Source organism: Vulpes lagopus, chromosome 7 (genome assembly GCF_018345385.1).
Source record: "Vulpes lagopus strain Blue_001 chromosome 7, ASM1834538v1, whole genome shotgun sequence".
Classification (NCBI taxonomy): domain Eukaryota; kingdom Metazoa; phylum Chordata; class Mammalia; order Carnivora; family Canidae; genus Vulpes; species Vulpes lagopus.
The window spans coordinates 13,980,599-13,998,582 of NC_054830.1; the positions used below are offsets into that span (position 1 = coordinate 13,980,599).

The window sequence follows — 17,984 nt, forward strand, 5'->3', positions numbered from 1 at the left end:
TTTGCTCACCCTCTACCTCTGGTTTCCCAAGAAGGGGTGGGAGGTGAGGTGGGGTAGTAGTGGGTTCTGAGCAACTTTCTCAGGGAGGGCACTGAAGCTCGAAGTTAGACACTGCCCTCTTGGGCTCTTGTAAAGATGAAGCAAGAGAAGGAGGTACTTGACTGGCAATAGCTCCCACCATGGTCAAATGGGTGCCTGCCACTCTTGAGCATCCTCCAGGACACAGTAGGGAGAAGGGAGGCTTGGGTTCCCACATCCCAGGGGACCCTGTTTCATTTGCCTCTAACTGGCCAACAAACACCCCAAACCCATTCTGGGCCCCCTGTGCCCTGGGTACAACAGCAGCCTGGTTCCTCCCCATCACCTTGCCCTCATGTGGAAGCCCTTGTAGGTCTGGTATGTCCCTACTGCAGCCTTTGGCCTCATCCCTTACCCAAAGGGCCAGAAGCTGTTGGTGGAGGAATCAGAGTGGGCAGCACACATGACTAGCAGGGAGCTTTGAAGATGCCTATGGGCAGACCTCCTCACTCAGGGGAGGCCCAGGTGGACCCTGGTTTAATGCTTGACAGCTGCAGCCCTGACTTTGGGAGTGTGTAAAGCCTGAGAGGAGTTAGAGGAGTCATCAGCAGAAGGGCAGGCATCCTTAACATTCTCAAAGCTGGGTTTTATACCCAGCAGTACCTCCTCACTCAGAGAAGAGGGCATGCCCACCCCACCCCCTATGGCTGGCATTGATCACCACCTGCTCTCTGGCATCTTCCAGGATTTCCCAGTAACTTAAAAGGCCTGAGGTGAGCAGTCAGAAAGGCTGTGGCAGGCAGAAGGGGATGCCTGGGAGGCAGTACTATGTCCAACTTGGTTCCATGTAGGTATTACAACATCTGTCATGTGTTCCCCGACCTGCCAAATTTAAAAAGCACATCAACAGAGACGATGGAATATTGGGTTTCCTCTACATTTATTGCAACTGCTAAATGATTAACAACATTCACAACTTCTTAGATTAAAAAAAAAAAAAGAAAAAAAAAACCAAAAACTTCCATTTTGTAACATCACAAATGTCTTCTAGGTTTTACCAAGGACCAAAAATGCTAAAATTCTCTATATGATTTCCAGTGATGGAAACAAGCCAGAGACAGTAAGCACCCAAAGTGGCGAGTTAGCACTTTCCGGATGCCTGTCGTCCTCATGGAAGAGACCCTGGAACTAGAATGACAGAAAAGATACTGTGACTTCGACAAGGCTATGCAACCACACATCGCGCTTGTACGCACATTCCCTGCGAGCAGCCTTTGCCAGAGAGAGCAAGGGAGAGCGCGAAGGGCCTGTGCGCACTGGTCCCTAGCCAACAGCTGGCACAATGACACAACACCAGGCTCCCCCCGCCAGTTCCCATGACGTCAAACCCACAGGAAAAGCATCACCTGAGTGCTCAGAGGACCTTCCAGGATCAAGAAGTAGGTGTTCCCTTTGACGTTTGCCAAAGGCTCACAGGGTCAGCTCAAAGCGGGATGTCCCCAGGAGGAAGAGTGGCAGGAGGCTGTGGGGACAGGGCTTATACCCTGGGAATTCCTAAAGCACTTTACTTATAAATAAAAGTGGAGAGAGCCAAGAACGAATATACTAGCACAAAGTGAATATGATGGTCAGAGCTATCTACGCCACAGAGAAAGAGCTAGAACCTATTCAGGGAATACATACGTGCCTTACTCAGGGCCAATGGGCACTCTGTGAAAGGCCAGAGAAGACCAAGGCCCTGTTCTCAGATTTCCATCCAGGTGCCCAACCCACAGCCAAAAAGGAAGGCTACTGGAAGGATTAGGAAAGAAAGGAGATGATCCCCCATAGCTATGGTTCCCCTAAACCACACCACCCCTGCAGTCTGCTTAAACTTTGCGGAGGCACCTCCATCATCTCCCTGGGCATAAAGATCTGCTGGTTGCCCATGCAACAGAAGCAGCTAGAAGTAAGCAGAGCCTGGAGGCTCCACCTGACATGAAGAGAGACAGCACAGGCCTGTGATGGTGGGTGTGGGCCCCACAAGACAGAGCCAGAGGAGGCTGAGACTATAGTCGGCGCCTGTGGCTTTAAGAAAGCAAAGACTGGCCAACATGGTAACTCACTGCTGTGCCCCCCAAAGCTTGCAGTGTCAGCAGGATCCCAAGTTTCCCAGATCTGAGCACGTATTTAAAACTTCAACACTGCTGCTTTATGAGGAAGGCTTGAGATCCCCACAGCCTGAGAACGTCGCACGTAGCTGCAAGGAGAGAGCGCCAGGAGAAGATGGAAGGGCGGCAATCACACGCTAGAAATAGCAAGCAGCTGCGAGCCCACCCCAAGAGGACGCTTTCTGTTCTGTACAAAGGCCCTGATAACACAATTCTTTACACTCTGCCACGCATGCCAGAAATGAAGCTTCTTGAAGAGTTTATACCTCCATTCCCTGGTAGAAGAAACTCCATATGTGCTTTTTAAAAAAAGCAAACGGGAATTTGTGGATTCTAGAGAGATATGTGAATTGAGGGAAGTTTCATCAACATAATGATTACTCCCCACCAAATACAGTGCTATTATACTGTCGCTAAACTTCATTACATCTCTTGGGATGCATTTAAGAGTCAAGACTCCATAAATAACACATTCATGGAATCAAGAATCTCCACTTGTCCAAAGAGCTCCCAAGCTACAACTCGCAAGCTGTGGTAAAAGAGCGGACTTCACTAATATGGAATTACATCCCCCATTTACAGTCTTGAAACGATGAAAAGCCAGTCTGTCATCATTTTGGTATCTAGTTTGCTAACAAAGCACCTGTGGAGAACAAGGTTCCCTGGGACTGGAAACCTGACAAGAGTCAGTTCCTGAGCACTAACAGGGTGCCCACCTTCTGAGGGGGAACCAGGAAAGACTTGCAGAGGACTGGCTGCCACAAGCATTTGAAGAGTGGGGGGAAAGGCAAAGCAGATTGGAAATGGTGCATTCTTTATTCCTTTAGAAAGAAGAAAAGCCAGCGGAACCTCCGCACCAGAACTGCAGAGACGCTTGTTTCTTGTGTACACACCAAACCTACTTGGGCACTGGCTCCAGGGTAGATCCAGGGCAGAGGTGGCGCTTTAAGAGTAATTGCTGCTTCAAGCCTTATTTTTCTCACCAATGGTTTCATCTATTCAAGGAGAGAACGATTTTGTTCAAAACTGAGTTGGAAATTACGGGTGGGGAAGGCAACCAAAAAGAAAGGAGAAAGAAGGGGATGTTTACATGGGCCCAAGGCCCTTGAGAAGGAAAAGGATTTGAAGATGCCTAGAAAGGGATGTGGCAAAGCAGCTGGCCTGTGTGGCACTGGCTTCCAGATCACCCTCACACTTGCAGGACAGCAGGGCCACTCCCGGGGTGGTTTCCCTCCCCAGGACAGCCACGTGAAGTTGAACCCAGGAGCCCTGTACCAAGGCCCGCTGTCGGGCTGACACAGCTATGCAGCCACTTTCAAGCACAGGACTCGTTCCTTCAACCAAACCTGGAAGGTGAAAGGTGGGACACATCCACATTCAAACACTCCCTGTTGCCCTCATAGAATTTTTTCATTTGTGTGTGTGTGTGTATGTGTGCACGTGTGCATGTGGTTTTGTGTTTGGTTTTTGGGGAATGAAACTGACTTTTCTGGAGAAATCGTCTCTACGTACCAGCACATCAGCTTAGGCAGAATGCCCCATGCACTAGCTCACACACATACCTATTTGTTGGCCCGTTTGTGTCTGTACATCTGCATCATCCTCTGACGGAACACGTCAAACGTGTCTTCCTTGTGCTCCTGCCCGTCAGCACCTAACCCCTCCCCTTCCGATGCAGTTCCCCTAGGAGCAAAATGGAGAGTTAGCCACACCTGAGCATGGAGCCTGGCCATCAGGAGACTGGAAATGGCACAAGCAGTCAGAGTGGGATGGAGGCAAGTGAGACACAAAACAGTGACAAAGGAAAGGGAAAGTGAAGATACGATTCACAACGTGGAACAAGGGATACTCACCTTAGCAGGTGTGCGGACTTTCTGAGGAGAGCGCTCAGAAGCCCAACTACTGCTGAAAGCCTCCCCCAGCAGGTGATAAGCTCAGTTTTAAATGAAATGCCTGCTGGATGCTAATAGGGCCTAATAAACTCTGGGCCATGTTCTCCCACCCTGGCTACCTGGCTTAGGGTTCCCAGAAAAGGGAAAGTGGTTCTTATTATAACTACTTAGAATTACCACTCAGCTTTCGTGACAAGAATGAATGTGGCTAAAATGCCAGGGGCCAAGAAGCCACTTAAATAGTCTGTGAATAGTATACGAACACCTGCATATGTAAATGATCTGCTTCTCATCTCATCTGAAGATTCCTTTTGTTAGGAAAAAAATTCCTGCCAGCTTTAAGGCATGTTTAGCATGAGGGGAGCCAAGAAATCAGACTGCAGATGAAAGGAATCAGGACCAGAATCCCAAAGAAAGTCTCTTTTCCCAAAGCACACTGCCCATCCCCACCCCTGGCCCCCAAGCGCCTGCTGCATACACGCTGACGGGCTCCCTGATGCCCTTCCCACAGGAGCCCAGGCCGTGGCCCTCCTTCCAGCCCATCTTCTGCAGCATCTGGAACCCCAGGTTCTTGTCGGTCAGCTTCTGCTGGGCGAAATCAAAATCCTTGGGTTTCTGAGGAGAGAGAAGAGTATGGCAAGTGCGCTGTAGCAAAGCACCTGCAGCAAGGGTCTGCTGTGCTACACCTGACTCGGTCCAGCACCGGCCCCTCACTGTCTCCAATTCCACAGACACTTGGGATCAAGCCATGGGCTGCTTCCCAGTTCCCAGCAACATTCGGGTGGGCTGGAGCTTCTGTAAGTGGGGAGTAAAAAGATGCACCAACAGAACCAAGTCAGATCAGCCTCTCAGGCTCCAGTGTGATCACTCCCACTGTGGTGTGAAGACCCTGAAGAAACCCCCATGAGGGGCTAGGGGGTCCGGGAAACAGGGGGTTAGCCGGAAGAGCCCTAAGTGTGGTGACCTGTGATGACCAGAGGACACACCCCAGGCTGGGGGTAACCAGGTTATGGGCTTGAGGTAGGAAGGCCCCCAGCATGCAGGAGTCAGAGTGGAGACAGGGCTGAGGTAGGAGAGGGCCAAACAGACCACGAATCTGCTGTAGAGAGAGACTGTGTGGAAAATGAGCTCACAGGGTCCTCTCTATTCTCTGCCTCCATTTAAAAAAAAAATTTTTTTTTAAAGATTTATTTATTTATTTATCATAGAGAGAGAAAGAGAGAGAGAGAGAGAGGCAGAGACACAGGAGGAGGGAGAAGCAGGCTCCATGCTGGGAGCCTGACGTGGGACTCGATCCCGGGACTCTAGGACCGCGCCCTGGGCCAAAGGCAGGCGCCAAACCGCTGAGCCACCCAGAGATCCTCTCTGCCTCCATTTTGAACACTTGTGAGCTTCCAGAACTCTGAGCAGTGACCCCATCCTGGAAGCCTCTCTGGCTGTCCTCAGATGTTGCTCAGCAAACCTGAATTAACTGTCTAGCTGCCCCTTCCCAGGTCTGGGAGCTCCCCAAGGGCAGAGACTGGGTTTTACTGGGACTCCAGGGTCCATGTCTAGCACAGACCTCACTGAGAGCTGGTAAAGCGGGGAAGAATGGGGCTTGGGAGAGAGCCTACAGGGAGAGGGGCAAGAAACTCTGGGTAAGACCTGGGCTCCACAGCTGACTGTGGAAAACAGGTTAAAAGGTTTGGGGGGTCCTCTGGAGGAACAGCCTGCCCAGTGTGAGCAGAAAATATTTCCATTTACTCATGAATATTCATAAGCACCCACTGTCCCTACCACCTGAGCCTTTTTTTTTTTTTTTTTTTTTTGCCTTTTTTTTTTTTTTAAAGATTTTATTTGGGGATCCCTGGGTGGCTCAGCGGTTTGGCGCCTGCTTTTGGCCCAGGGCGTGATCCTGGAGTCCCAGGATCGAGTCCCACATTGGGCTCCCTGCATGGAACCTGCTTCTCCCTCTGCCTGTGTCTCTGCCTCTCTCGGTCTCTCATAAATAAATAAATAAAATCTTTTAAAAAGAGAGAGAGAGAGAAAGAGAGGCAGATACAGGCAGAGGGAGAAGCAGGCTCCATGCAGGGAGCCAAATGCAGGACTCAATCCCGGAACTCTGGGATCAAACCCCAAGTCAAAGGCAGATGATCAACCGCTGACCCACCCAGGCGTCCCATGAGCCTATTTTTAAAAGACATTTACTAAACACCAAGGACAGCCTGTGTAGGTTGAGAAGGCCACATGGACTTCTGGGTAAAGAGCTCCTCCATCCTGATCAAGGCAGCCAGTGCTGGGGGGGGTGGGGGTGGCGGCGGGTAACAGTGAGGGTCTGAGGAGGGCACAAGTGTGGGAGGGGAAGAGGGTGGAGAAGGCAAGGGTAAAGCTAGCCACAGGTTCCCGAAGGGCAGATCTGTACCCCTTTGGGAAAGCTGCTCAGCTAGAGAAAAGCCATGTGCCACAGGCCAGGCTTCCTCTCAGCTTGCAGACATACCAAAGAGAGACTGGAGTTTACAGGAAGCCACTGCACAGCAGGTTAACATGCATTTAGCTTCACTCATAAGGTATCTCCAAACTACAGGGTAGATGTGACTGCCCCACTCACAGATGTACAGATGGAGACTTGGGAATTATATGCCAAGATTAGGTGGACAGCCTGAGCCTTGGCTGCACCCTTGCCCAGACCACCAGATGGGCACGGCAGCTGGGTGCCAGCTGAGAACTGAGAACATCAAACTGAGAATTCAAACTGAGAACATAAGTCAGGACCACAAGCTTTGGGCCCAGGAAAGTCCCTCCTCCCTGCTTTAACTGAGGTTATACCAACACCTCACCTGGCCACTGAGACTGACCATGCACATGAACAGGTGTCTACCACACAAACTTTCCTCACCACCCTACATCAGCAAAGACCTCACCTGGTTCCCAGCTCACCTCCCTAAGGATCTGGGATGTCCCCACATATGTCCTAGGTGACCTTGTTCAGCCTCACCTGCCCCGTGTCCACTTAGCTATCTGGAATGAACCCCATCTCCCTGATGACCTGCCCCCCACAGGGGCTCTTCATTTCATTCAGTGGCAGCTCCATCCTCCTCACTGCCTGGAGGAGCAGTGGATATGGGCCCATCCCACATACAATCTATTGGCAAGTCCCACTAATTGCATTTTCACCCTCCTGGCCTTCCCTCCTGCCCCCCGATAGGCTGCTTCTCAGCACAGCAGCCACAGTGGCCACATCTTCCAACCAAACTACCACTCAGAGAAGGAACCTCACTGCTGATATCTGTCTATAGGCACTATATGACCCAGGGCCTCAACACATCTACTTCTTCATCTCCCTACCCCCATCCAGGTGCCACAAAGGGCAACCTATTGACACAAGACCACCCTGGAGTCTCCCTCAGGCCTCTCTGAATAAATGGCATCCTCAACCCCACATTAATCTCAATTTCCCTTCAACCTGCTTCTCTGGACCCATAGCACATAGGCCACAAGAGTCTCACACATTCCTGTCACTCCTATGCTTTGAGAAACACAAAACAGTTTTAAATCCCTGAGAAAAAAGGCTGTTTGTTATGCTTTGTACGTTATGCTAGTCTGAAGTAGGAGTATACCTCAGTTACAAGCCACAGTGCCCTTTAAAATTCCAACAAATTCCAACTGACTACATCATGCCTAAGAACTCAGTCATGCTCACCTTCTTTTTGGACACGGGACGACCCCGAGGTCTGTCGTAGGCAATTCGAACTGGTTCATGAACTGGAAGACATAAGAAACATATTCATACATACACATACTTTCTCCAAATTACTCAGAAAATGAGGGTGGCACTTTAGGCTAACAGCCCTCTGCCTACAGAAGGTAGCTACCCACACCCCAGTTCACCAGGGTTCTTCTCAAAAATCAAAGGCCACATGAGCAGAGGTGGAACACAAGGGCCCAACTGGGGCTGCTCAATGTGGAAGAGTCCACTTCAACGTAGGACTGCCCACATGTATGACAAAGAGGTTCAATGCACAGATCATTGTCCATGACTGCAAGAACCATTTTGTTTCAATAAATAAAACATCTGCAATCTTGTGTCTTCCTAGCATCTCTGCAACTGTTCCACTGATAAAAAGTTAAAGTCTAGGCTTTTCTAGCACAAAACAACCATGCTTCTCATACTGAGCACTGAATCACTTTATTTGAGAGAGAAAAAAAGCAAACGAGTGAGCATGTGCATACACAAGTAGGGGGAGAGGCAAAGGGGCAGAGGGAGAAACAGACCCCCTAGCTAAGCAGGGAGCCTGGGATCATGACCTGAACAGAAGGCAGATGCTTAACCGATTGTGCCACCCAGACACCCCTGAATCACACCGTATTATTATTTTTTAAAAATTTTATTTATTTATTCATGAAAGAGAGACAGAGAGAGAGAGGGAGAGAGAGGCAGAGACACAGGTAGAGGGAGAAGCAGGCTCCATGCAGGGAGCCTGACATGGGACTCAATCCCGGGTCCCCAGGATCAGGCCCTGGGCTAACGGCGGCACTAAACCACTGAGCCACCCGGGCTGCCCTGTATCACTATTTTTGATGAAGGAGATCAGTAGGGCTGGTTTCTTCTCATGAACCACCCAAGAACTAAGAGTTTCCAAAACAGAGCTCTACTTTTTCCCCCATGAAGGACATGAGGCATTTAGACAGGCTGCCGTCAACAGCAGTTAAATTCTGAAGGATGTCAGAGTTGGGTAGAACAGCTGACAATCTGTGGTAATGCCAAGGTTTCCAAACACAAACCACAGGCCTGTTCTGTTAGCAGGAGAAACTGGACAGATGCTCTTGGGGGTGAGTATAACAGTATCAACAATGTAGAACACACAGGTTACACAAGGTGGGGGACTATTCACCACAAACACCTCATGTGAGATATGGCAGCATCAGCCCCATGCACGAAGCACAGTCCAGGCCTCCACTTTGTGGAGACACCTGGAGGGGTCGGGGCACGAGGAATAACCCAGGCTGTTCCTGGTCCATCAAAAGGCTGCAGGTGATGCCATTCTGCCTACTGACAGTCTAGAAAAGGCAGAATCATGAGGCCTGAAAATGGGGAGGTGACTGCAGAGACAGACATTTCTGGAGACAGGCTCCAAGCTCCACTGTACTAGAATAATTCATGCCTGTACATACTTGCCAAAACTCCTCAAATTGTCCCCTTGAAAAACTCTTTACCTCTCCCCACATAAGAACAGGAGATGACCCCCCATGGCCCAGGCAGGAGAGCACAGAGCACATGGCTCCCACTAACCACTGCCCAAGACCAGCCCCACCTGCATCCTCCTTCCTCATTATCTCTAAGCAGGAATCCCTGCCCTGGGCCTTCCAGGGTTTCAGAAGGCTGGGTATTCTCCAAATTATGGGCAGGAAACAAATGAGATGACCGAGGCTGGTGCCCTTCATTGGAGGGTTCCCACACTGGACTGTGAGGAATAATGGAGACATCAAGCAGCATCTAGTGCTAACACACCACTGCTGCTCTAACACAGCAGTGTGTCCTTAGAGTGCCAACCTTACAACAGTTGTAGTGTAAGCTTCACAGGAACATTCCAGAATGCTGTGCAAAACCACTAGAATTATTTTAGGTTAAAAACACAACATGTGGAGATCCCTGGGCGGCTCGGCGGTTTGGTGCCTGCTTTTGGTCCAGGGCATGACACTGGGGTTCCTGGATTGAGTCCCACATCAGGCTCCCTGCATGGAGCTTGCTTCTCCGTCTGCCTGTGTCTCTGCCCCACCCCCCCACCCCGGCTGTCTCTCATGAATAAACAAATAAAATCTTAAAAAACAAACAAACAAACAAACTCCAAAAACAACCCCCCCCCCCCCCCCCCGCAACATGTCCTGTTGGCCCTGGGGGAATATAGGGAGGTAACATCCAGGTTGGCAGGTATATCAGGGCAGGGAAGGGAGATAGGGACCGGCTAGCCATCTTGTGGCTAAGCCTGAGCTAATAGCCAGTAAATTCTTCCACACAGTCAGGCACTATTACTTGGTCTCCACAACTTTTCCTGGTCCACACTTGAGCACCACGGTTCCTCCTTCTCTACTATTAAATGGAAGCCCAAGCTATGGAAGCCATGATGATGGCCTGGCACTCACCTTTGGGTTCCTGGATTAGACACAGCCTCTTTGGAGCCGGAATCATGCCAACCTTCAAGGACTTGCTACTGACCCTCTTCCGAGGGAAGCAGGCCCCTGAGGTGGCCTGTGATAGGGCAGGTGCACCTGCTGGGCCATCTTCGGCTGCCTCACTCGGGAGGCCATCAGGGGGGGGACTGCCCTCATAGCCCTCGGACTTGGCAGCCCCTCCTGGTTGCCTGGAGGCCCCTCTAGGAGTGGAGGCCTCTTCGGTCCCCTCCTCATCCTCATCCTCATCTTCCTCGTCTTCATCATCCTCCTCAGGCATCACCTCTGGGCTTTCCAACTCAGCCTCAGGCTGAGGGGGCTCATCTTCAAACTCTCCTTCCCCTTCCATGGGATCAAGGGGGCTCTCTTGAGAATCAGCGCTCTCACTGGTGTGGAGGTTCAGTGGAGATGATGAGAAACAAATTGACGGGCATAGTTCAAATACTTTCTTTCGATAGAATTTGAAGGCTGAACTATTTTGGTCATGGAGAAACCTGGGATAAGGATCCAAGACACTGGTTAATCAGAATCCTGAACATTCATATTTACTAAATTGTCCAAAATAGATCCAACAAAGCTGGGAGTGAGACCAACGAACAAATAACCTGACCTTCTTTTTATAAGCTATGGTTGATGGTGCAGTTTCACAACGACAGAGAGAAGTCTGCAGACTAATAATTTAACAAAGGAGCCAGAATATGAGGCCTAATTGCTTTTCAGGGGAGGGAGGTGGAGAAACAAGGTATGCAGGAATGACCAAGGAATGTGCTGGAAAAAGCTCCAACCTGGCCCTTACCTTATTCCTCTCTAGTCTGTCACCAGCTACTCTGGGACTCCGAGAGCTCACTGTGACTGCCTGGTTCCTCTCAGACTGCCAGGTATGAGACAGAGGAAGGTGCGTCACTTCTGCCCCTCATTCTACAGCGAAGCTGAGTGACATGATGGCGATAACACCTCTCTGAACCTTAGAGCCCCATGGCCCCATACTAGCCCCAGGGATGTATGGGGCCATGAAAACATGCCCCCATACTGAAAACATGCCTGAAGACACAAAATACACTTGGACCCAAGGAAAGAAGCCCTTGTGTTTGACTAGAATAACTCAACCTCATAACTATGTCAATTCTTTCCTAATTAATATTTAATGTATAAACCTACCTTGATCAATGCATCATTTTTTCCCCCTGGATTTGAACATGATTCTAGATTTCACAGAGAAAAATAAGTATGTAAAGGTATCTGGGAAAACTCTGAACAAAATCAATGAAGCGTTTTGGCCCTAGAAGACATTACAAGGTGGATGATGCCTCTACTGTCACAATAGTGTGGTAACAGTCCTTGGACACATGGACCGAAACACCAAGAGAAAAGCCAGAAACATGGTTATCTGATGAAGGCGGTCTCTCAAACCAGTACAAAAAAGATATCTTTTCAACAAATGGCATCAGGACAATTGGGGAGCTTTTCAGAAAAATACTCAGATTGGATCCACACAGCACACTCTGCTCTGGAATAAGCCCACAAAGATAAAATCTAAATGCAAAAGCAAGTGATATGAGTTCTAGACAAAAATATACAAATATCTTTATAACCTGCGTGTGGGGAGATGCTTTCTATGACTCAGAATCCAGGTGGAATAAAAGAGAAATTGAGAAATTTGACTACATGAAACACTTCTGCATTGCAGGACAAATCATAAGCAAAAGATAAACATCAAACTAGGAAGGAGATATATGTAACTACATAAAGCTCTTAAAAATTCAGAGCACCAAGGCATCCCAAAATGAAAATCTTTATTAAGAACTTGTGCCCTCCGAGGGACAGCTAGAATGAGAAAACAAGTCATAGACCAGGAAAAAATATCTGCAAATCATACATCTGAGAAAGGACTCCATAAAGAATGTATAAAAGACCTGCAAAACTGATTAATATGTACATAAACAATCCAATCAAAAGATGGACCAAAGATCCAAATGGGGGCACCTGAGTGGCTCAGTGGTTGAGCATCTGCCTTTGGGTCAGGTCGTGATCCCAGGGTCATGGGATTGAGTCCTGCATCAGGCTCCCCACAAGGAGTCTGCTTCTCCCTCTGCCTATGTTTCTGCCTCTGTGTCTCTCATGAATGAATGAATGAATGAATGAATGAATAAATAAATAACATTTAAAACAAAACAAAACAAAAACACCCCCAAAGATCCAAATGGACACTTAAAACATGGAAAGCATACAAGTATACTTGACGACACTGAGCACCACTAGTCCTTGGAGAAATGAGGATCATAGTGCAACACTGTCTCTCCACACTGGGATTCTAACATGAAAAAGTTGATACTAGCAAGTGCTGGCGACGTCAGGGAGAAACCAGAACTCTTGTCCAGGCTGCTGAAAATGTAAAATGGTGCCACCACTTGGAAAGGCAGCTTGGCAGTTTCTTCAAAAGTTAATTGTGGACCCACCATGGAGCCAGCCTTTCCTTTCCTTGGTATTTAACTGGAGAGAAATAAAGACCTTATACACAACTGCTCACAGAAGCTTTATCTGTAATCATCGCAGACTGGAAACCTCTCAATGCCATCAACAGGTGAATGGGTAAAAACAACTGGTCCAAACACACAGAGAGATACACTCAGCAGCAAAGAGGAATGAACTGGGGATACACACAACAAACACAGCTGAATCCGAGTAATTGTGCTGAGTAAAGGGACCAGACAAAAAGTGAGAACAAGCTGTGTTTACAAAAAATTCTATAAAATGCTAGCTCTTTACAACAACAAAGCTTTTTTTTTTAAAGATTTTATTTATTTATTCATGAGAGTCACAGAGAGAGCGAGTGAGAGGCAGAGGGAGAAGCAGGCTCCGTACAGGGAGCCCGATGTGGGACCCGATCCCGGGACTCCAGGATCATGCCCTGGGCCGAAGGCAGGTGCCAAACCACTGAGCCACCCAGGGATCCCAACAACAAAGCTTTTTAAAAGAATAAACCTTTTCTGTTTTTCTTTTGAAGACTTATTTATTTACTTATGATAGACAGAGAGAGAGAGAGAGAGGCAGAGACACAGGAGGAAGGAGAAGCAGGCTCTATGCCGGGAGCCCGACATGGGACTCAATGCCGGGACTCCAGGATCTTGCCCTGGGCCAAAGGCAGGCGCTAAACCACCGAGCTACCCAGGGATCCCCACCTTTTCTTTTTAAAAGATACAAACGAAAAGTTCACAGAAAGATATACAAAGGATACTTAAGTTTATGAAAGGATCTTCAATTTCACTCATAAGAAGAAGGGAAACTAAAATTTCAAGGCAGAAATGAGAAATTTCTCATTAATCCTACTGACTCTAAGGTATGCCAAAAGGTGAGAGGTTGGGGACAGGTACTCTTGACACTGCTTTGGGAGTAGCCCTCAGGGAGGGGAATTTGCATTATCTAACAAAATTACATTTGCAAGGACTTTGGACCCCACAGTCCCCCTTCTGGAAGATATAGGAAGATTCTCTCCATAAACACAGTCATTGTGTATGAGGCCATTGGTGGGAGTTGTAAGAACACGTGAATGCTGATGGCTGGGGAGTGACCCTGGTGTGGCTGCATGTAAGAGAATGACACAGTGGACAAGAGAAAGAGGGTACAGGTGGGCTAGGCAGAGGGAAACTTCTGGATAGGTTGTAAAAGGAAAAAAAGCAAGATGCAAGTCTGTTACATACAGAAAGTTGCACGTAAAAATAAAGGGGGAAACACACACACCCACTAGAAATAAATGAAAATGGTTGTTGAGGGGTGGAGGAGATTCCCCTCAGAGACTTCTCTGAGCTTATCTTTTGTAATTTTTACTTTAGAACCATGCAAATGCTGTACTTTTAAAAATTAAGTTAAAAAGAAGAGAAAAACAGTTCTAAAACTGAATCTCTATAGAAACAAATGAACCTGACTATATGTCACATTGATGACGTGACCATACACAAAAAAGCAACTAACTATTAAATGTATTAAAGGTACAACTTTTCTAAAGGAAAAGAAAAATCACCTCAGCCTTTATTTAAATATATGCGCTGTTGGGTACAGTCATTCTCAAAATACTCTATGAGCACTGGACTGGGGGACAGAGTGAATCACTCCACCTAATGTTGCTGTGCAATGGGGAACACTGTGTGGGGAGGGAGAGGACAGTGTCTTCTAAAGAACTTTGCTGAGAGAAGGCTGTCAGAGATAGTGATGGATAAACCCAAACCACAGCAGTGCCAGATGCTCAGGATAATGCAGAATTCTCATTTGGGGAAACAAAACAAAACAATGAAATGCTCCCAGCTGCCCTTAGTGGAGCTGTACCTTTCACCCAGTCCTGCCCAACCCTGAGATATGCCCAGCAAGCCTCAAGGTCACCAGGCCTATAAAAGGCAGAACCAGGCTCAGCACCCATGAAGCCATCCGTGCTCCATGAGGCTGATCTGGGTCTCATAGGAAGCAAGAGGCATGCCCAATGCAGGACCTATCAAGGTCCCCAATAAGCTGCTGGAAGAGGCTGCTGGGTCATTACTGAGTCCCAGAAATGCTCTAGGAAATGTGAAGTTTTCAACTGTCACCTTAATTAGACTAAGGCATGGCTCTCCAGCATGGTAGGAACAAGGCAATCGTCCAGAGTCCCCAGCCAACTGGAGGATACAATTAACACAGCATGGGAACCTCATCTGGGTTAATGGCTCAGTACTAGAACATGTGGCTCCCAGGTAGCTTTCCCCTGAAGGAGGTGCCCTCACAACAGGCTCCTGGTTCCACTTCCCAGCAGGCTATGTGGTTTTGAGTGGCCACCCCTTCTGAGGAATAGCAAAGGCAATGGCACCCCCTGCTGGCAAAAGGAGGCCAGGCCACCACTACATGAAGTACCTGCTGCCACAGCTGGAACAGGACCCATCCATCACTGCAGGAGCAGCAAATTCTCACCCTACCCAGAGCACTGGTGTGACCAAGGACAGTGCCCCGCCCTCCTCCTCCTCCCACTAGCCCACACCCCTCAGCCTCTGCAAAGGTTCTAGGGGGCCTATTAGCCTCTCTGCCTGGGTGCTCTCTCCCCCATTCCCTGGTCAAAGCCCACCTGACCTTCAAATACAGCTTAAAATTCCCTCCAGGGTAGGTTTTTTCTGATGCCCCAGATGAAGGTGGCACTGCCCAACACCCCCAAGCAGTGCTTCTCCCTCTCAGCCCTGAGCTCAGCAGAAGTGAAACCATGACTTATCCTTGGGTACCCCTGGGGCAGAAGTATGTCTGCCAGGCTACCCCATGGGCTCTCAGGACACTCATCTGGTAAATACACTCAAATTAAAAGGGCATGGTCGGGATCCCTGGGTGGCGCAGCGGTTTGGCGTCTGCCTTTGGCCCAGGGCGCGATCCTGGAGACCCGGGATCGAATCCCACATCGGGCTTCCGGTGCATGGAGCCTGCTTCTCCCTCTGCCTGTGTCTCTGCCTCTCTCTCTCTCTCTGTATGACTATCATAAATAAATAATAATAAAAAAAAATTTAAAAAAAAATAATAAAAAAATAAAAGGGCATGGTGGCTACATACCACAAGTCAGGGTTGTCGGTACTGTTTTCTATGCTGAATTGTTCAATCTCTGGTCCCACCTGAGCAACAAATCTGGCCAGTTTCTCTGCAGTCTCCATTGTCTTCATGTCAACTACAAAACAAAACAATTGTCGCATGTCAGTTCTGAAATGCTGCTTCCAATTTCAACTCTGTGGGAGGTTGGGGAGACTGATTATAAGGATAGCTCCTCGTGTCCCCTCACTGCATCCTTGCCCTTTGCAGTTCTGTCCAGCAGAGGTAGATAATCTTCTCTTCCCCACAAATTGGGGCTGGCCCTGGGACTCGTGCTGACAGAAGGTGGCCTAAGTGTGGAGCCTGGGCTTCAGAGGCCTCAAGCAACCCCACTGCCTCTCTTGGAGTCCCAACCCTGACCATCAGGTGAACAAATCCAGGTTGGCTGCTAGGGGGTGAGAGGCATGTAGCCCAGATGCCCATTACCTCAGCTGATGGCCCTAACCATCTGCTGCCAAAAACACATGTGCTGGCCCAGCTCAGTTCAACAGACTAAGAGTACTGAATACCCCATTTGAAGCCACAATTTAGAATGGCTCATTATAGGGACGCCTGGGTGGGTTAGTGGTTGAGCATCTGCCTTTGGCTCAGGAAGTGATCCTGGAGTCCCAGGATCGAGTCCTACATTGGGCTCCCTGTGAGAAGCCTGTTTCTCCCTCTGGCTGTGTCTCCGCCTCTCTCTGTCTCTCATGAATAAACAAAATCTTAAAAAAAAAAAAAAAAAAAAAAAAAAGAATGGCTCATATAGCAATAGCTAGAGAATACAGCAGTTGTGTGGTTTTTTTCCCCTCTCTATTCCCACCTAATGTCAAGGGGAAGGTACTGGCCAGGGGCAGGCCTCTCACACAAAGAAAAGGTAATGGCCAGGAGAAAGAGAAGTAACTGCAGGTCAGCTAACCCAGAGGAAGAAAAGAGAGACCTTGGAAAAGAAGAGACAGAACAAGAGATGAGGGTAGCCCTGCAGAATGTAAAGAGGGGCAAGAAGAGACTGAAAAATGGATTAAAGAACTCAGAGCCCCAAGCATGGGCACATGGCACAACCTGGTGGCCAGCAATAGGACTTTGCAGCGGGGGCAAAGTGACTGGGGAACACAGGGAGGCAGCTCCACCTTCAGGGAAGAAGACTGCTACAGGACTCAAGGGCCAGTTCCTCGAGGAAGTAAGAGGAGAGTGCCTCCATGTGCACCTGTCCTGGCCACGTCCCTGTTGCTTCTGCCTGCTGCTCAGACCCCTCACAACACCCAGGTCTCCCACCCCCACCACCAAGAGACCCCTGGATATTGGAGAGTAGTGGCTGGGGCTCAGAAGGGGGGAGGCAGGAAATAAGCACTCACCGTCAGCAGATGGGCAGGGAGAGGAGGACTGAGGAGCTTCAGAGACTTCCGCTCCTGCTGGCTTGGGGGATAGGCCCGAGACTTCTGGGCTGGGGTCCCCAAGAGAGGGTCCAACTGGGTCAGGTGGGCAGTCCTTGACAGTATCATTTCCATCTGGCTGGGACAGCTTTCTCTGCAATGAACCTGGAGCCTGCCGGCCATGGTGTTTCAGTCTGGTGCCTGAGGAGAGGAGGGTCTGGGTCCCAGTGGTTGCTTTCCTCACCTTCCAGCCCCGAAGCCCTTGAGTGCGGAGCAGCCCCCGCCGGCGGCCTGGGAGGAGCCTCTTCTTGAGGCTCTGGATTGTCCGAGCATACAGCATGGCCCGGACCGCACACTCTGCTGCTGTTGGCTTTTGATCTGCTCCTGGCAAGGTGTGGCTCACCCGCTGCATTTCTGCCAGCTTCAATTTGTAGTATTTATACTCCAGACTACTGTCATCAGACAAAAACCTATATAACAAAACAGGCACAGAAAGACATTGGTTAAAACACCACCATATACCCAATTGTTGCTACAATCACATTTCTGAGTAAGTGGCAGGCTCCCTGTCTAAGAGGTTCCACTCCACGGAAGACCCAGATCCCCTTCCTGCCCAGAGTAACTGCAACGCAATGGGAGCCGACCTAGCACTGGTCGATTCCTCCTTGGGTTTCACCATCCCCAGCAATGAAAGTGCTCACAACTCCTGGTAGCCTCACAACACACACCAGTCACTATGGAGTCACAGAGACACTGCTACTCTATCGCTTGTGGGTGCCATTTTTGGAAGGTGACATGCTTCAAAGGGTCAGTGAGGTAGGGTGGTCAGTGACCCTTTC

General features: G+C 49.1%; 1 protein-coding gene across 9 annotated transcripts in view; it reads right to left on the bottom strand.

Annotated features, from left to right (window-relative positions):
* Positions 1 to 922: 922 nt before the first annotated feature.
* Positions 923 to 17,984, bottom strand: part of SUGP2 (SURP and G-patch domain containing 2) — a 29,921-nt gene continuing 12,859 nt past the window's right edge. For 6 of the 9 annotated variants that reach the window (XM_041761959.1, XM_041761958.1, XM_041761961.1 and 3 more), the window contains 6 exons: positions 17,128 to 17,615; positions 15,761 to 15,872; positions 10,181 to 10,701; positions 7,740 to 7,801; positions 4,539 to 4,675; positions 923 to 3,851 (listed from right to left, as the gene is read on the bottom strand). In XM_041761959.1, coding sequence (XP_041617893.1) covers positions 3,731 to 3,851; positions 4,539 to 4,675; positions 7,740 to 7,801; positions 10,181 to 10,701; positions 15,761 to 15,872; positions 17,128 to 17,615 — 1,441 coding nt within the window. In that variant the 3' untranslated portion in view covers positions 923 to 3,730. The remainder of the gene's footprint in view (positions 3,852 to 4,538; positions 4,676 to 7,739; positions 7,802 to 10,180; positions 10,702 to 15,760; positions 15,873 to 17,127; positions 17,616 to 17,984) is intronic. The other 3 variants (XR_005988927.1, XM_041761955.1, XM_041761954.1) reach the window with 3 other exon arrangements.